The 17,951-nt window shown below is 48.7% G+C and overlaps 3 protein-coding genes across 8 annotated transcripts; 2 read left to right on the forward strand and 1 right to left on the reverse strand.

Annotated features, from left to right (window-relative positions):
* Positions 1-11: 11 nt before the first annotated feature.
* On the forward strand, positions 12-1,798 carry NDUFA2 (NADH:ubiquinone oxidoreductase subunit A2). The gene is made up of 3 exons (XM_082621413.1): positions 12-155; positions 278-384; positions 1,598-1,798. Exons 1-3 carry the CDS (start codon positions 55-57, stop codon positions 1,687-1,689), a joined length of 300 nt encoding a protein of 99 aa, XP_082477539.1. The 5' UTR covers positions 12-54; the 3' UTR covers positions 1,690-1,798.
* A 79-nt stretch (positions 1,799-1,877) lies between these two features.
* On the reverse strand, positions 1,878-7,319 carry TMCO6 (transmembrane and coiled-coil domains 6). 6 transcript variants are annotated; one of them, XM_082621411.1, is made up of 12 exons: positions 7,164-7,319; positions 6,917-7,029; positions 5,284-5,399; positions 4,994-5,177; positions 4,631-4,735; positions 4,369-4,454; positions 4,022-4,138; positions 3,697-3,808; positions 3,396-3,459; positions 3,157-3,251; positions 2,578-2,745; positions 1,878-2,327 (listed from the first exon to the last, which is right to left on the reverse strand). In XM_082621411.1, exons 1-12 carry the CDS (start codon positions 7,246-7,248, stop codon positions 2,214-2,216), a joined length of 1,359 nt encoding a protein of 452 aa, XP_082477537.1. In that variant the 5' UTR covers positions 7,249-7,319; the 3' UTR covers positions 1,878-2,213. The 6 variants fall into 6 exon arrangements, 5 of the variants coding, with proteins under 5 accessions (XP_082477537.1, XP_082477534.1, XP_082477533.1 ...); XM_082621408.1 differs by having other exon boundaries at positions 3,169-3,251; positions 3,396-3,582; XM_082621407.1 differs by having other exon boundaries at positions 3,396-3,582.
* Positions 7,320-13,443: 6,124 nt separating this feature from the next.
* On the forward strand, positions 13,444-16,751 carry CD14 (CD14 molecule). The gene is made up of 2 exons (XM_082623104.1): positions 13,444-13,998; positions 14,088-16,751. Exons 1-2 carry the CDS (start codon positions 13,996-13,998, stop codon positions 15,201-15,203), a joined length of 1,119 nt encoding a protein of 372 aa, XP_082479230.1. The 5' UTR covers positions 13,444-13,995; the 3' UTR covers positions 15,204-16,751.
* Positions 16,752-17,951: the final 1,200 nt, after the last annotated feature.

Raw genomic sequence — 17,951 nt, forward strand, 5'->3', positions numbered from 1 at the left:
TGATAGGATCACTTGGCCGGAAGGTCTAGGGCGGATGATTTGGTACCAGCCCAGATGGCGGCTGCCGCAGCGAGTAGGGGGATCCGTGCCAAATTGGGCCTCCGTGAGATTCGTATCCACTTATGCCAGCGCTCGCCCGGAAGCCAGGGAGTCAGGTGAGGCGCGGCCCGGTGAGGCGGGCGGGCTTCGGGGCGCCGGGGTCACGACCTCGACCTCCCGGGTGTTTGAGTAGGCCCGCGCCCACACCGCACGCACGGTGCTCTCTTCGGCCCTGCAGGGACTTCATCGAGAAACGCTATGTGGAGCTGAAGAAGGCGAACCCCCACCTGCCCATCCTAATCCGCGAGTGCTCTGATGTGCAGCCCAAGCTATGGGCCCGCTACGGTGAGCACAGGATGCCGGGGGCCTGAGACCCCGGTGGAGTAACAAGGGTTCGAGAAAAGAAAGGGCCGCCCAAGGTCACACAGAAACCTGTACAGGGACTGAATTCGGACTTGCTGTTGACCTCGTTGCAGATAAAGAAATATACATTCGCAGGGTTACAGGATGCTTTGTGTCCCAATAACATCTATGTGGAGGCGGGCCCTGTCCTGCATAGGGATCAGGAGCTGTCGTTTTTGTAATTCAGAACAGGCTTCAGATAGGGGAGAAGGGATGCTGGTCCAGTCCATCAGTGTAGGACCTTCCAAATTGTGTGGTCAGTGCCGGTCCAGGAGAGTGTGAGAATCTCAGTAGTAAAAACCTAAAATAATGACTGTGTTGAGCACTTACTGCTAGGCCCTGTGCTGAGTGCTTTCCTGCCTAAATCTCATTTAACCTTAATTAATATGAGGGATGGATTCTTTGGTTATTCAGCTAGGATGTATAACAGGGTTGAGCTTCTACATCTGTTCCCCCTTCCTAGACTGCACTTCTGCCAGACTTCCATGGCTGGCTCTTTGTTGTAATTCAACCTCCTCAGAAAGGCATTCCCTGGCCAGTTATGTAACATTGCCCCTTTACCCTATATAATTTTACCACATACTTATTAATGTTACCTGTGTGTCATTTTACCACAATTTGAAAATTACTGTCATGTTGCCTGACACATAGGGACACACAATATTTATACTTACTGAATAATGGTATTTTTAATCACGGCTTTTAACTAAACCTCGCCCTAGGAATGTCTGGAGGATGGCAGGGAGTCACACCCAAGGCAGATCCATTATAACAGTAGACAACTGCAGTATGCCATGCACTAAACATTGTTTGGAGGAGGAACAAAGGTTTTCCTTCCAAAAGCCAGCAGACTAGAGAAGGAGATGGACACAAATAACTTTAGTTTAGATGAACAATGGGAGCCACTGAATGGGCACCATTAAAAGGCAGGCTCATGTAATACACTGCTCACAATGGTTAATAATAAGTGCCTACCATGCCCCTTAAAACGTTCCTGAAACACTTTCCTTCCCATTATGACCATCCAGAATCAGCCAAAATTCTACTACCCTTCCTGTCCTACCAAGACTTTAAATTGAAGACAGAGACCTTTTATTATACTTTGGTAGCCCGTACAGTGCAGAGTGGATACTTAATCACCTCCCTCTCTCTTCAGCATTTGGCCAAGAGAAGAATGTCTCTTTGAACAACTTCAGTGCTGATCAGGTAACCAGAGCCCTGGAGAATGTGCTAAGTGGCAAAGCCTGAAGCCTCCACTGAGGATTAAGAGCAAGAGCCCCAGAGCCTGAACTCTGCTGGACTGAGTACAATGTGGAGAAATGTGTTCTTCTGCTCTTTATAAAGCTTGTGCTGAAAATGCTGTCTCAGGATGTTCTGTTTCTCATTCCACTGACTACCCCTTATTGTGCAATCAAACGAGGCAAAGCAGCTGAATATAAAAATAAAACTTATTTTATTCCATCCCATCAAAAGCCACCAGCTGCTGAAGCAAAAAAAAAAAAAAGAAAGAAAAAAAAGAAAGAACAAGAAAAAAGGAGATTCTATGGACCCAGATTAAGTAGGCCACACTGGGTTCCCTCTGGTCCTCCCGCCTGGACACTGCTGGGTAAAACAGGAGGAGCTGGGATCCAGAGATCTTGACTTAGGCTTAGGTGTGGGAGCAGAGGGCATGATGTCATTATGGTTCTAAACCTCCCAAAGGGGCTCTGTGAGCCAGGAAGCTGGGGAGTGAGGGAGATGGGGAGTGGAGTACATGACTTTGAGAAGTCAAGTCACCCATGAAGAGCTGTCTGCTGGAGAGCATGCACACGATCCTGGAGCTGTGCCACCTCCTCATGCCTTTGTAGGGCTTGCAGCCCTGACTGCTGCAAGAAGGCCTGGGCAGCCTGAGAGCAGGGAAGAAAAGGATTCAACACTGGGTCCCTCAGTGCTAACACGCAATTACCACAGCCTTATAGGTTAGCCCACCTCCTCTTGGAAGAATGCATTCCCAACAAGAGTATGGAAGTTCGGACCTGGAGCCCACATAGGCTAGCCAGGCCCAGAGCAATGACTAAAGTTACAGGAAGGAAAGGGGCCATGGTGAGACCAGAGGCTTCAGAACAGGAGGACTGGGGACTAAGGCCAGAAACCCACCCCTGGCTGATAGAGGAACAGCAGTTGCAGCAGCTCCAAACTCTGGCCTACTACTTCAGTGTCAGAGAAGGCCAACACGTCCAGCAGGGAGGAGAGCAGGGGCCCTGGCCATAGACGCTGACAGTAAGCAGGACCTTTCTCTGCAACGTTGCACAGAACCGTGAGCACCTGCAGACAGATACATGTACACAGTCCTCACAAACGATGAAAACCGAAGATTTTAACGATAGCTTCTATGGAATCCTGACCACATGCCCAGGCAGTGTGCCAAGCACTTTTATATGCATATTCTGTAATCCCCTCAGCCACCCTCAGGTAGGATTACTATTCCCAATTATAAATGAGGAAACTGAAGCTTAAGGTGGTTAGTTGATTTGCCCAAGGTTAGTTACTAGTAAATTACAGTTTAGGGACTCACACCTAGACTGTCTGGTCTATGACTGATGGTCTGGCCCTGAAGCCATCCATACCACACCACCTGCCAGCTCTCAGCTAAGGGTACTTCTGAGGGCTCAGGGCTGCTCCCACTGTTTACACTTTGGCCACCAGACCTTGGACTCAAGTGACCCCAATACCTACCAACACGCTCACCACATTAGATACAGACAACAAGTGCAAGAGGGGCTCAATCAGATCCAGGGAGAGCAAGGAGGTGCAGAAACTAGGACTGTTTGCTGAAAGGGAAAAATGTCAGGGTGAAGTTCCTCCAACTGGGGCATGAAACCAACCCACTCCCAATCCTACCCACCTCAGCCCAGGCCATGAGGAATTATTCCCAGTATCTAAAGATCCAGGCCTAGGCAGATTATGGTGCTTACCAGTCAGGTTGTTAAGGAGCCAGAGGCCCTCAGGAAGCAGGCTGGGCTGTTTCTGGAGGAGGAACTGCAGAAGGATAAATAAGGCTGCCACAACACGCTCATCTCGGAGCTGCAGTTGCCTTCCCACAGCCTCTGCTGCTGCCTCTGTTAGCAAGTTGCTTAGACACCGAAGCACAGGGCATGCCAGCTGCAAAGATGAGTTAGGGTTCAGGTTTAAGGAGGAAGGGGCAGCCTGCACACTGGAGCAGGAGCTGAGTAAAAAGAAAGGTCACCCAGAGGTTGACCTGTCCTCTTCACCTACCAGCTCCAGTCCTGCATCCTCAGTTCTCTGGACAGCCCCAGCCAAGTCCAACAGCAGCAGCCCCAGGGTAGACAGAGCGCCCTGGGTGATGAGCAGGGCATTGTTGACCTGGCTGGGCAACAGGAAGCAAGTAGTCACTACTCGGTCAATCCTACCTTTAAGGTGGCAAATGACCTAGGTCTGTGGGTTTCCTGAGCTCCAAGAAGAGAGGACCATAGAACAAAGAAAACTCACCACAATTCCAGAAACCAAAGTTCAAAAACCTGAGTGTCATGGAAGGAAGCCCCAGGGGAGGTTTGTGGCACTTTCCCAATTGGCCTATTACCTGCAGATGATGTAATGAAGGCACCAGGCAAACTCCACAGCTACTCCGAGGTTCAGCTTTGGGCCAGGTTGCAACAGTTGCAGCATATGTTGTGGGAGAGTGGAGCCCAGGACAGAGCTGTCAGTAGAAGCAGAGCTGTGAGTAGGAACCACAGAAGGCAAGATGCCAGTCACTCTTCCCAAACCCTGAGAGCAGGTGGGAAAGCGTCCAAACCCAAAGCTCTTCCCAGTCAGGCACATGGGGTTGAAATGTGCAACAGCTTTGGAAACGACTCGATCAGGCATCAGGGCCTACGCTACCAAGTAGGTCACACCTGCCTACACATCTGGAGACTCAACTTTACTTACGGGATGATCTTCTCTGGAGCTTCCTTAGCCTGCAGAAGCTGGGACAAGGCATATCCAAGAGCTTCCAGCACAGTCAGATGGGGAGACTAGAAGCAGACAGAGTAGGGATCTGACTCTGGAGCCTAGGCCATAAGATTTCCTGAGAGTTTCAACCCCTTAGCACAGGGCAGAGGATGGAGCTGCCTACCCAGAGCAGGTGGGGCATGTGGAGAGACGTGAGGGGAGGGGTGCCCAGAGAGGAAGCAAGGAGGTGGACGCTTACCTGGATGCAGGCAGCCAAGGCCGGAACAATGCCCTGTGGCAGGAGCTGCCTTCTCACAGCCTCACTCTCCACAATCAGGTTACCCAGTGTATACAGACAGAGCTCCTGAGAGCGGGAGAACAAAAGCACCGGGCTTGGCCTGTCTCAGGCCGGGGTGGGGTAGGGGTGGGAGTGGGGAAGCTGGAGCATACCTGTCCTTGAGGATCGGGACACAGGGGAATGGGAGATGATGGGTGTGTGTATGGCTGGGGGCATCAGGAGAAACAGGTTTTCCTCTTTTGCCTACCTGCCAGCTCAAACTGGACCCAAAAGCACAATTTTTAAATCCAAACCAAGAACAAGGTAGGAAGGGGCAGGGCTTACTATAAAGTCTGAGCTGTGACCGGAGAGGTAGGTGAGAAGGTAGGAAGTGGCTGGCAGGCAGGCCTCAACTACTGCAGACTGCTCAGAGTGAGAGAGCTCATGAAGGCACCGAGCCGCCTCAAGCTGCAGCAGGGCCTGGTTGCTGGTCAGGAGCCCGACTAGGGTCCGAATGCTGCCCTCCAGCCTACATGAGTGAGCACCAGATCCCTGCTCAGCCAGTGGCCCATCCCCCCCCCACTCCTGTCCACCCCTCAGAGCCCCAGCCACACACTCACACCACCCACACTGACCTGATGAAGGTCTGTTGCGTCTCAGGGTGCTGCAAGCCTCGCCGAAGGCTGACCAGAGCCCTCTCTCTCTCCTTTTCCTCTGTCCCCCGCTGGGCTAACCGCAGGAACTGCTGGATCTGGAGCCCAGGGCAGGGAGAAGAGAGATGGCAACACATAGTTGCCAGAAAGCAAGGCATGAGTTCTGCTGTGCCCACTTCAGCTGTGAGCCCTTCAATATGGCACTATTCCTAGGACTCGTCATTCACAGTATTATGGCCAGTAAGTGCCAACCTTGCAGTAGAGTGGACAGAAGAGGGAATCAGAACTGGGTTTAATACAAGCCCTGCCACTTAGCTACAGGGGACTAAACCCCAGTTTCTCACCTGAAAAATGGGCATAACATCTACTCTGCCTTTTTACTGTGTTATTTCAAGGATAACATTTAAACCTCTCAGCCTGACACAACCTATCCCTCTAGCGATTCTCCCCATGCAACCAACACTGCAACAACACTGCGCATCACATGACGTGTTTTTTAATGCTTCCAAGCTTTCACATAATCTTTCTGCCTGGGATACCCTCCCCAGGTCCTCCACTTCCTTTAGATTTCTGCTCTCACTGCCTCTGGGAAGTTAGCTCTTTCTGACTCCCTTTGGAAGACTCAGGGGTTTCTATTGTGCCTCATGTTTCCTTCATGACAGGTAGAAGCACATCTGTCTCCTTCAATGGGTTGTGAACACGTCAAAGAAAGGGACTCTCTCTTCATCTTTCTGTACCTCAGTACCCAGCATAGGTGCCTTGGTATAAAGTAAGCACACAATGAATAAACGGTATAACCTAGGCGTAAGTGCTTTGTAAACTATATATGTAAACATAATATAAACAGGGGATGCCCAATGCTTGCTGAATGAATAAATGAGCTGAAATTCTTTCGTTCACTTATTCCATAAATACTGAGCATCTACTATATGCCAGATACTGTATAGGCATCTGAGTTTTCAATGATGACAAATAAGATAAGGTACAGGTTCCTGTGGATTTAAAGTCTAGTTGGAGAAACGGTAACAAGCAAACAATTAGTACGATTCTCTGCAGACCCACTTTAGATGCAGCAAATGCAAAGGCCTTGAGACAGGAAAGAGCCTGGTATATTGTTCCAAGAACTGAAAAGGGACAATTTGTCTGAAATGAGTGAACTGATAAGGTTGGAAGTAGCAGAGGTTAGACCATGCTGGACTGTGTAGATCACAGGAAGGATTTTGGTCTCTGTGTTTTTAAAAGACGCATCTGACTGACTGATGTATAGAGAATTAACTTGAGGAGGCAAAATTTCTGCAGATGACCTGTTAGGAGGCTGCTGTTAAGTATTCAAAGAAGAGGGTGGTGGCAATCGTGATGGCAAAGCCATTTAAAAGACTCCACAGCTCTTTAGGCGGTAAAAAAAAAGGGGGGGGCGTGCTAGGACTTGATGATATATTGATGTGGGGATGAGGGATAGAGTTGTCGAGGATGATTCCCTGGTTTCCAGCTTGGCCCACTAGATGGAAGGAGGTGTTGAAGGGACCGCGTTCAGGTCTGGGGGCGGACCACGAGTACAAGAGAAGGTATTTGCCGCTACCTGGTGTGGATCTAACCAAGCACCCTGCCCCCTCACCTCGGCTTCCCCGAAGATCATGGCCACACATCCCTCCTCGGCTTCCTCCAAGGTTTCGTCTCTCAGCAGCCTCTTGCTGACCAGCTGCTGCTCTCTCCGTGCCTTCCGCAGTGCTGGGAGCAAAGGAGCCGCTTGATCATGGAAGGGGCACCCAGGACCCAGAACCCATCTCCAACCCTGGAAGCCTCCTCACCCCTACTCCGACCGCCATACCCTCATCCTCCCGTGTTCCCTCGCCCGCCCGCACCTGCCTCCCGCTCCCGCCGGCGGCACCGTAGCTCCTCCACCCCGCAGCATAACGGCTTCAGGCGGCCCCGCTGTCGGCTCCACATGCTGGAACTGGAGTAAACCCGCACCAGAGAGCACGTATCGGGACCCAGGCGTCTAGAAGATGGTACGGACTGCGCAGCCGCAGCGCAGAGCGGAAGGGGAGCTGCCAATGGGCGGGGCATGAAGTGAAGTGAAGGCGGGGCTGCACTAGGGGAAGCGACCACGGGCGGGGCGGGGCGGGGCGGGGCGGGGCGAAGGTTAGAGGAGGAGTGGGATCTGCAGACGAGCTAATTCCAGGTAGCCGCCCCTTCCCTTGGCCTCCGGCTTCTCGGCTTCCGATCTAGTAAAGGAAGTAACTCAACCTCGACCCGGACAGCCCCAGGCCCCTAGCGTCACCTTCCACTCAGCAAACACAACCTACCCATCCCTAACAGATTCTAAACGAACATTCAAAACTACCCCGAGTTCTAGGAAGATGTCGAATGCCATTTCACTAATAACTCGGCTCTCAGTGATGAAAGCTGGAAAACCCCAGGAAGTGCATTACCTTATTGAATGTTCGCCATGACAATTATCCTCATTTTTCAGGTGAGAAAAAGGAAACAAATTCAATTATGTGTCACTGTTCTGGATAAAAGTGAACTGCAAGGGCTTCCCTGGTGTCGCAGTGGATAAGAATTCGCCTGCCAATGCAGGGGACACGGGTTCGAGCACTGAGCCAGGAAGATCCCACACGCCAGGGAGCAACAAAGCCCGTGCGCCACAACTACTGAGCCTGCTCTCTAGAGGCAGAGAGGCACAACTACTGAGCCCACGTGCCACAGCTACTGAAGCCTGCGCACCTAGAGCTCGTGCTCCGCAACAAGAGAAGCCACTGCAATGAGAAGCCCGCGCACCGCAACAAAGAGTAGCCCCTGCTCGCTGCAACTAGAGAAAGCCCGTGCACAGCAACGAAGACCCAACGCAGCCAAAAATAAATTTATTAAATAAATAAAAAATTTAAAAATACTTTTAAAAAGTGAATGGCATTATCTTCAGGATAAAGTAGTTCTTTCATCAAATTTTGAGCGCCACTAATCTAGTAGGTACTGGGGAAACTGGTGAATTAAAAACTGTGCTCCAGGGAATTCCCTGGCGTCCAGTGCTTAGGACTCGGTACTTGCACTGCCATGGCCCCAGGTTCAATACGTGGTCGGAGAACTAGATCCCGCAAGCCGCCCGCCGCAGCCAAACAAACAAAAACTGTGTTCCATACCCTCAAAATCTGAACTGTGGCCAACTAAGCCCTACATGGTCTAATCCCTGCATACCTCTCCAGCCTTACCTTACTCATCTCTCCTAGGATCTTTGTTCCCTGAATAAGCCCTGCACATTTTCTCTTCCGGGCTTTTGCACAGGCTGTTCCACTGCCTAGAGCCCTGTCTCTGCCACCCCACCCTCACAACAACCAGCACTCTCCCCTTAATTAACACTGTCCTCAAGATCTCCAGTGTCCCCTACTCAGAACTACTGTACCAGTTCCCCCGTTATGAGAGCATATAGCACCGTACGCTTCTCCTTCATAACCCTTTTCACAGCTGACATTAATTACAGTGTAATTGTTTGACGTTGTCTTCTCCCAAACCGCCTTCACAGCTCCAAGAGAGTAGAGTCCTGGTAGCACTTAAGAACTTTTATTGAGGGAATTCCCTGGCCGTCCAGGGGTTAGGACTCCACGCTTTCACTGCCAAGGGCCCGCGTTCAATCCCTCGTGGGGGAACAAAGATCCTTCAAGCTGTGAGGCCAGAAAAAAAAAAAAAGTTAAAAAGAATTCTCACTGAGGCCTCTAATCTTTAGAAAGCTACTACTTAGACAAATATGCAAGTAAGAACAAATCCAGGAATGGGAACTGTTCTTCAAACCCATTTCCTTCCCTTTAATTTAATTCCACCTCTTGGAGTCAATCAATGAAGCCTTTGATTTCTTCCACAAAACACCTAGTTAAAAATCTGCAGACCATCATCCTGCTCTCCATATCTTCTCTCCAGGTCCAGCAACCATCCAGCCTCTGGACAGCCACTTATTGAGCACCATTTATTTATTTAACTTTATTATTATTTTTTTTTATTTTGGCCATGCAGCTTGAGGAATCTTAGTTCCCCCACCAGGGATCGAACCCGTGCCCCTTGCAGTGGAAACGCAGAGCCCTAACCACTGGACCACCAAGGAATTCCCTGAGCACCATTTATTAATGCACCATGCTCTGGCTGGGGATAGGATCTGGGTCTTGTCCCCTTCCTCATGGGGCACGCTGGCTTCTAACACCTACATCTTCCTCCTGGCTGGGAAGATAAGGCAAGTCCCCAGGAAAAATCTATGCTCTGCCCAGAGTGTCTGCTCAAACAGTTACAGCTGCCCAAGCTGTTTTTTATTTGGGGTTTTTTTTTTTGCACTTATCTGCCTGGCAACTCTGTTAATCCTGTAAGAAACAGCTCCATGTCCTCTCTACTACAAGGCTAGCTGTTCCTTTCTCTAGAGCTCCCCCAAGTCCTTGTCTCCTCTGTAAGAGTCGTCTTCACTATGGACTGTAGTTCTGCATCTGCATTTGCCTCCCGCACCTACTAGAGTACTTGAGGAACCATGTGATGGTCACATCAGCATCCCAGGGCTTGGCATTAGCGCTGGCACTTGGTTTAGACAAACGATAGATATTTTTTGAATCAAGGTGTTAATTGGGGACCTTTGCAGAAACATTATTGCCCCTCTTAGCTTGGACCCCTCATCCAGAGTGTCTCCCCTAAGGTGATGGAATTTTTTTAACCATTTTTTAAAAATTGAAGTATAGTTAACTTACAATGTTGTGTAATATATATATATATTGGGTTGGCCAAAAGGTTCGTTCGTTTTTTTCCGTAAGATGGCTCTAGCAGCACTTAGTTGTCTTTAACTTCATTCAAAACGATTTTGTTAGATTGTGACAGCCGTCATATCAGCGTGCATTTTAAAAAAGAGTTATCGAAATTGGTGAATTTTTGTGTAGCCATTTTAATATTGAAGATGGAAGGAAAAAAGCAACATTTTTGGCATATTGTGTTTTATTATTTTAAGAAAGGTTAAAACGCAACCGAAACGCAAAACAAGATTTGAGCAGTGTATGGAGAAGGTGCTGTGACTGATAGAACACGTCAAAAGTGGTGTGCGAAGCTTCATGCTGGAGATTTCTCACTGGACGATGCTCCACAGTTGGGTAGACCAGTTGAAGTTGATAGAGATCAAATGGAGACATTAATTAAAAACAATCAACGTTATACCACGCGGGAGATAGCCCGACGTACTCAAAATACCCAACTTAAGCGTTGAAAATCATTTGCACCAGCTTGGTTATGTTAATCACTTTGATGTTTGGGTTCCACATAAGTTAAGCAGAGGGAAAAGAAACTTCTTGACCATATTTCCGCGTGCGATTCCCTACTTAAACGTAATGAAAACGTTCCGTTTTTAAAACAAATTGTGATGGGCGATGAAAAGTGGATACTGTTAGGTGAGCCGACATGGGTTGTGAAAGAATTCACAGAAATATTAACAAGTGAAGAAAAGAAACTTTTTATTCCTCCACTTTCCAAGGGAGGAAAGGGGCCAGACACATAGGGTGGCATTGGTCCCAAAAGGTGGGGTTTGAATCTTTTATTGAGCTTCAAAGGGCAAGGTGCAGGAAAAGGAGGTGAGTTCATGTCTATTCTGGTCCACAGCAGTACCAGGGCTGGCTCTGTGTCTATAGGATGTGGTTTTTCGAATAGACTTGCAGTCTTCAGTAATTTCCCAGGTCTCGGGTGTCTGAAAGAGACTTAATAGGTGCCCTTGACAGGTGTTACTCCATTTTGAATCATGTTAGGTGGGTTTACAGATACTGTACAATAACGTGGAATGGAAGAGATCGTGGGGCAAGCGAAATGAACACCACCAACCACACCAAAGGCCGGTCTTCATCCAAAGAAGGTGATGTTGTGTATATGGTGGGATTGGAAGGGAGTCCTCTATTATGAGCTCCTTCCGGGAAACCAAACGATTAATTCCAACAAGTACTGCTCCCAATTAGACCAAATGAAAGCAGCACTCGACAAAAAGCATCCGGAACTAGTCAACAGAAAACGCATAATCTTCCATGAGGATAACGCAAGACCGCATGTTTCTTTGATGACCAGACAAAAACTGTTACAGCTTGGCTGGGAAGTTCTGATTCATCCGCCATATTCAGCACACATTCACCTGCGGATTTCCATTTATTTCGGTCTTTACAAAATTCTCTTAATGGAAAAAAATTCAGTTCCCTGGAGGACTGTAAAAGGCACCTGGAACAGTTCTTTGCTCAAAAAGATAAAAAGTTTTGGGAAGATAGAATTATGAAGTTGCCTGAAAAATGGCAGAAGATAGTGGAACAAAAGGGTGAATATGTTGTTCAATAAAGTTCTTGGTGAAAATGAAAAAAATGTGTCTTTTATTTTTACTTAAAAACCGAAGGCACTTTTTGGCCAACCTGATAGATATATATATTCTTTTTCAGATTCTTTTCCATTGTAGGTTATTATAAGATACTGAATATAGTTCCTGTGCTATACAGTAGGTTCTTGTTATTAAGGTGATGGAATTTCCTGAGGAGCCAGGCTTCAGTGGCCTGAGTCTTCTGAATGCAGAGACTCTGATGAAGAAAATAACAATGAACGGCTATTGTTACAACCTTAGCCGTAGAGCTGGGATTCCAAGCCTTTTTGTCTGACTGCAGAGTCAGTGTATTTCACACTGAACTATACTTGTATCTTGGTCCTCAGGGATGTCCCAGTGACATGGTCTGGCCTTTAGACATGGCTTAGGGTATTAGAACATGCCCAACAGGACACACAGGGAGCAGTGTGGTCCGATGGGGCTTCCTTGTTTGGATTGTGGACAGATGTAGCTACTTCTGGAAAAAGGGAAGTGAGAATTCAAATGTTTTTCATGTAGCTCTTTGCCCAGAAATCCAGAAGTTCAGACTTGTGAGGGCTGTTTTAAAAGCATAGCCCTTCTAAAATTGAGGGCAGTCATCAATTAGATCCCTTGAACTGTAACTTGCTTAATAAATAATATCGTGTAACCTGCCTTCACTGATCAAGCTCACCTTAATTGTTCCCGCAAATTACATACCCTCATGTAGCTTACACAATATGTCACAAGACTCCTTTAACTGCCCCTCTGTGGATAACACCTCTGACATATGGGTTGCTATAGTAATGGTTCCTTAAGTTGATTTTCAGGCACTTAGAGTCAGCTCTTGCCAGGTCGTGTTCCAGCTGATTAAGACTGCTTGGAACAACAGACCCTCCAACTGGGCCTGTGCGAGTGTTGGATGGATGGCCTTTTGACATCAGAAGGCCAAAACTTCACCCTCAGATCATGCTAATGCCACCATTTTCTGAACATGCATCCCATGAAGAAGCATGTAACTCAGATACACCTGAGCAGAATACTGATTACCTCACCTTTTTCCTGTCCCCAATCACCTTCCCCTGTACCTCCAACCACCCTATACCCTTCACCCATAAATATCCCAAGCCCCTTGCCTTCAGGGAGGTGAATCTGAGACTTGTTCTCCCTGCTCCTCACTTAGATCCCTTGTGAAAAACCCTTTCTCTGCTACAAACAAAAGCGTCACAGTGTTTGGCTTACTGCCTGTTGGGCAAACAAACCTGGTTTGGTAACAATTCCCCACCCTCTGGGACACTTGCTTTTTTTTTCTTGACAAAGCAGGTGAGTTACTAATTAACCCTCATTCAACATAGGTCCAGCTTTTCATTCCTAGGGCATAGGTATTGTGCTGGGGAAAGGGAAGGAGATAGCTAGGTACAAGTGGGAAAATTATATTTAGGAATATCTCATTTCTCAAATGTCATGGCAGGGAAGTGGAAACTAAGAGAGCGAGGGACTTGGCCAATGTGTCTCTGTTAAACACATAGACTTCTCTACTTTTAAGAAAGCTATCACTTTAAAAAATTGTGAGGGGACTTCCCTGGCGGTCCAGTGGTTAAGACTCTGCTCTTCCAATGCAGGGGGCACGGGTTTGGTCCCTGGTCGGGGAACTAAGATGCCACATGTCGTGCGGCCAAAAAAAAAAAAAAAAGCTATTATTTCTTAATAAACAAATTTAAAGAACAAGTCAGCAAAAAAAAAGGGCGGGGGGAGCTATTCCTCAGACCAACTTCCTTCTCTTGAACCTAATTCTAGCCCTTGGAGTCAACAGATGAAGTTTGCAATCTCTTCCACAAAATATCCAGTTAAATACCTGAGGATATTCAGGGAGTTGGACTTGGGTGACAGGAGGTTAACAGTAATTACCAAGACTAGGGAAAAGTTAAGGAAACTACCCGGGTTGAGTTACTGGGCTATAGGCAGGGGACGTGAGAGTCCTGGCCTGAGGCACTGGGGATCTTCCTTTTCCCCATCTCAGACAAGGCTGGGGGCGCCTGAGTCATCAGGGCACTGCCTGAGGCAGAGGGCCCTAGACGCTTTGCAAGATACTTCCTGTTATGGCTCCTTTCCTGGCAACATCATTCACTGCAAAATTTCCTAGGACAGCGGATGGGGTGGTTGGGAGGAAGAAAGGTGGGGAGTGACAGGGTTCAAAGAGGAGGGAATGGAGTGACATCCCAGGGTTACATAAACGTTCAGAGGCTGCCAACGAGTAAGGACAGATAAGTTTGTGGAGTCTGGAAGCCGACTGAGAGCCGCTGTAAAGGAAAGAAGCCACAGCCCATCCCAGAGCCAGGCGGAGAGGCAGATGTTCTGAGGACCTATCGACCATGGTGAGTGTATGCTCTTGGGGCCGAAGGAGGGCTACTCGGGGAACCTTAGGGACCGGCAGGATCCGCCCTGACCTCCGCTGTCTTCGCAGGTGTGCGTGCCCTATCTGCTGCTGCTACTGCTGCCACTTCTGCGTGTGTCTGCGGCCACACCAGAGCCCTGCGAGCTGGACGAAGAAGATTTCCTTTGCGTCTGCAACTTCACGGATCCGCAGCCTGACTGGTCTAGCGCCTTGCAGTGTATGGTTGCTGTCGAGGTGGAGATCCGTGGCGGCGGCCGCAGCCTGGAGCAGTTTCTAAAGAGCGCCGACGCCGACTTGAAGCAGTATGCTGACACGATCAAGGCTCTGCGCTGGCGGCGGCTCACGTTGGGAGCTGCCCAGGTTCCTGCTCGGCTTCTGGTCGCCCTTCTGCGGGCGCTCGGTTACTCCCGCCTCAAGGAACTGACGTTTGAGGACCTGGAGGTAACCGGCCCGATGCCGCCGCCGCCTCTGGAAGCCACTGGGCCTGCGCTCTCCACCCTCAGTCTCCGTAACGTGTCGTGGGCAACAGGAGGTGCCTGGCTCGGCGAACTGCAGCAGTGGCTCAAGCCTGGTCTCAGGGTACTGAACATCGCGCAAGCACACTCGCTTGCCTTTGCCTGCGCACAGCTCCCCACCTTCCAGGCCCTCACCAGCCTAGACCTGTCTGACAATCCTGGACTCGGCGAGCGCGGGCTGATTGCGGCTCTCTGTCCGCACAAGTTCCCGACCCTCCAAGGTCTAGCCCTACGCAACGCGGGGATGGAGACGCTCAGCAGCGTGTGCGCTGCGCTGGCGGCGGCGAGTGTGCAGCCCCACCGACTGGACCTCAGCCACAACTCGCTGCGCGCCACCGCCCCGGGCGCTACTTCATGTGTCTGGCCCAGCGCACTGAGCTCTCTCAACTTGTCGTTCGCGGGGCTGGAGCAAGTGCCTAAAGGACTGCCGCCCAAGCTCAGCGTGCTTGATCTCAGTTGCAACAGGCTAAGCAGGGCGCCGCGGCCAGACGAGCTGCCCGAGGTAAATAACCTGACACTGGACGGGAATCCCTTTCTAGACCCTGGAGCCCTCAACCACCAAGAAGACCAGAAGAGCTCCGGTGTGGTACCAGTCTGTGCACATTCCGCCTTGACCATGGGGGTGTCAGGAGCCCTGACACTGCTTCAGGGAGCCGGGGCCTTTGCCTAAGGCCCAGGGGAGAGGGGGGAGAGGAATTAATTGGCTCAGATTGCCCTGGCTCTGGGAGAGCCTCGTCAGGACATCTCAACCAACCATCCCTCTGCCCCATCTTCATTAAAATCTTAAACAGCGGGTCCGTGTCATTCACTCAACAGACGTTTACTGGGCACATTGCTGGATAGCGAATCCATTATACTTAAACTTTCTTCATCCTAACTCCCTAGAAACCATACCTGCCCTTACTTAGAAAAGAACTACAGGGGCAGAAAGGGCAGGGAAAAGTCACCTGTCTAGGGCTGTGTGGGAGAACCAAGGGTTTCTGCCCAATGCAGGCTTCCTGAACAGATTACTGGCACCTGTTAAAGGATGTTTGAATGGTAAACATGCCTAGGAGGATACAGAATGTTTCCTCTCTGGTGCATTTTCCAAGAGTCAGCTTCTCCCTTTCCAAGGTAATAAAAACCAGAGCCATTTGCTTATTCTCACTCTCTTTTTTTTCTCCAACCCCCAGTGAGGAGAGACAGCTATGCCACTTGTTCTACATAAGCTCTGAGTTTTATAATTTCAGGGTTCCTCTCCTGTAGTGTACAGCCCCTCTGCACACACAGGTACACTGGCTTTCACTGTGTCATGTAATGGAAAGTTTGGGGTTGGGGAACTGATACAAGATGCTGTCATTTAACAGCCTGTCTCTGAACCAGAGATCTTGTGACTATGTTAGTATATGTGTGTATAATCGTTCTTTGATTTGCAAACAGGATAACACCTTAGACCCTTCACAGCTCCTCAGACCCCTGCACAGGGCAATTAATAGTATACGTCCTCTGAACCACATTATCTCAGCGACCCAGGACATCAGCCAAGAGGTACTGTTCCTTCTAAGGGTCCCTTCTTCATTACATCAAGGAGGCAGCCACACCCAGCAGAGATCTAGTTATCTGCCTCGAGGGGGACCTCAAGAGGAGTGGGAGGAGGCATGTAAACATAGCCCTCCAGCCTGCCTCCCTCCAGTGTCCAGAACCACGCAGATAGGAATGGAGAATGCAAATTAACATTGATGGGAGAGTTACACAGGTTATCAGACCATGGGCTCAAAGAGTCATAGGGACAGCTAAATAAACTGCCAATCTATGTGGCTGAACCACACTGACTCCATTTTGTCACCTCCATCTTAGGCCCACAGTCTTGCCCCTCCCCTTTCTGCACAACTGAGCTTTAGTCTACTCACAAGGAGTGCACCCAAGCCAGATTACTTTCCTAACAACTTTTACTCTTGCCTTCATGTGATATGAAAACTGGAAGAATGCCTTTTGTTGACACAGATGGTTAATGGTCATGAGACCCCCAGGAGGAAAAAGCCCCCGTTCCCTTGGATGCAGATGTGCATCTTACCTGCGAGTCAAATTCTGTTTTTCGCTTTGGCCCCTTTAAATACAAGGTATCCCCTTCGCAGAGCACAGCTGTGGATGCCTCTGGATCCTAGCTGTATGTAAATTCACAATACGCATTATGTAATATGGCTGTATGTCAGTACCCACAATACACTTCAAAATTGCACTTTATGGAGTTGCCTGCTTTGTTTTTTGGTCTCAAAGTTCTTTCTCAGTTCGGTGGATATTATTCAATATCTCTGCCTCCCAACACTTTTGCATGTGGATAGACAGTTTTCCCAATACCATTTTTTGAAAAGACATTGAATGGTCTTGGCACCCTTGTCGAAAATCATTTGACCATATATGTGAGGTTTTATTTCTGGGCTCTCTACTCAATTCTATTGGTCCATATATCCCTTTTTTTGTTTGTTTGTTTGTTTTTTGCGGTACGCGGGCCTCTCACCGTTGTGGCCTCTCCCGCTGCGGAGCACAGGCTCCGGACGCGCAGGCCCAGTGGCCATGGCTCACGGGCCCAGCCGCTTCGCGGCATGTGGGATCTTCCCGGACTGGGGCACGAACCCGCGTCCCCTGCATTGGCAGGTGGACTCTCAACCACTGCGCCACCAGGAAAGCCCCATATATCTGTTTTTATGCCAGTACCACACTGTTGTGGTTACTGTAGGTTTGTAATAGGTTATGAAATCAGGAAGTGTGAGATCTCCAATTTTATTCTTTTTTTCAAGATTGTTTTGGCTCTTTGGGGTCCCTTGAGATTCCATATGAATCTTAGGATGGATTTTTCTATTTCTGCAAAAAAATGCCATTAGATTTTGACAGGGATTTAATTAAATCTGTAGCTTGCCTTGGGGAGTGTTGATATCCTAATAATATTGTCTTCCAATCCATGAATATGGGATGATTTTCCATTTACTTGTGTCTTCTTTAATTCTTTCAGCAATTTTTGTAGTTTTCATTGTAAGTCTTTCGTTTCCAGTTAATTTCTAAGTACTTTATTTTATTTTTTGATGCTATGGTAAATGGAATTGTTTTTCTTAATTTCCTTTCCAGACTGTTCATTGTTAGTGTATAGAAGCTGCTGAACTGAAACAAATAGACTGCCAGATAGTTCTCCTGCAAAGACAGGTTTCTTTGGGATCAGCAGAGAATTGCAATTCAGGGGTCTCAACCACAGCGAGCTATCAATACATGCAAGTTTCTGTATGGCAAAGGTAGGAGAACACTTTTATACAGAGGAAAAGGAAGGTGGGAGGGCTCCTTGCCAGTAAAAAAGGAGTCTTTCTTCTTCCTGTTGGGCTCTGCTAAGGTCTCAGGGCATGAAGCAGTCCCTTCTGGTCTCCCAACTCTATTTAATTGAGGTTTCTGT

Source organism: Mesoplodon mirus (genome assembly GCF_964341445.2).
Source record: "Mesoplodon mirus genome assembly, chromosome: 5".
Classification (NCBI taxonomy): Eukaryota; Metazoa; Chordata; class Mammalia; order Artiodactyla; family Ziphiidae; genus Mesoplodon; species Mesoplodon mirus.

Coding starts and splice junctions, on each gene's coding strand:
- NDUFA2 (XM_082621413.1), top strand. CDS start 55: ATGGCGGCTGCCGCAGCGAGTAGGGGGATCCGTGCCAAATTGGGCCTC. Junction 156..277: donor CCCGGAAGCCAGGGAGTCAG/GTGAGGCGCGGC, acceptor TCGGCCCTGCAG/GGACTTCATCGAGAAACGCT. Junction 385..1,597: donor CAAGCTATGGGCCCGCTACG/GTGAGCACAGGA, acceptor CTCTCTCTTCAG/CATTTGGCCAAGAGAAGAAT.
- TMCO6 (XM_082621407.1), bottom strand. CDS start 7,248: ATGTGGAGCCGACAGCGGGGCCGCCTGAAGCCGTTATGCTGCGGGGTG. Junction 7,030..7,163: donor CCGGCGGGAGCGGGAGGCAG/GTGCGGGCGGGC, acceptor CTTTGCTCCCAG/CACTGCGGAAGGCACGGAGA. Junction 5,400..6,916: donor TGATCTTCGGGGAAGCCGAG/GTGAGGGGGCAG, acceptor CCTGGGCTCCAG/ATCCAGCAGTTCCTGCGGTT.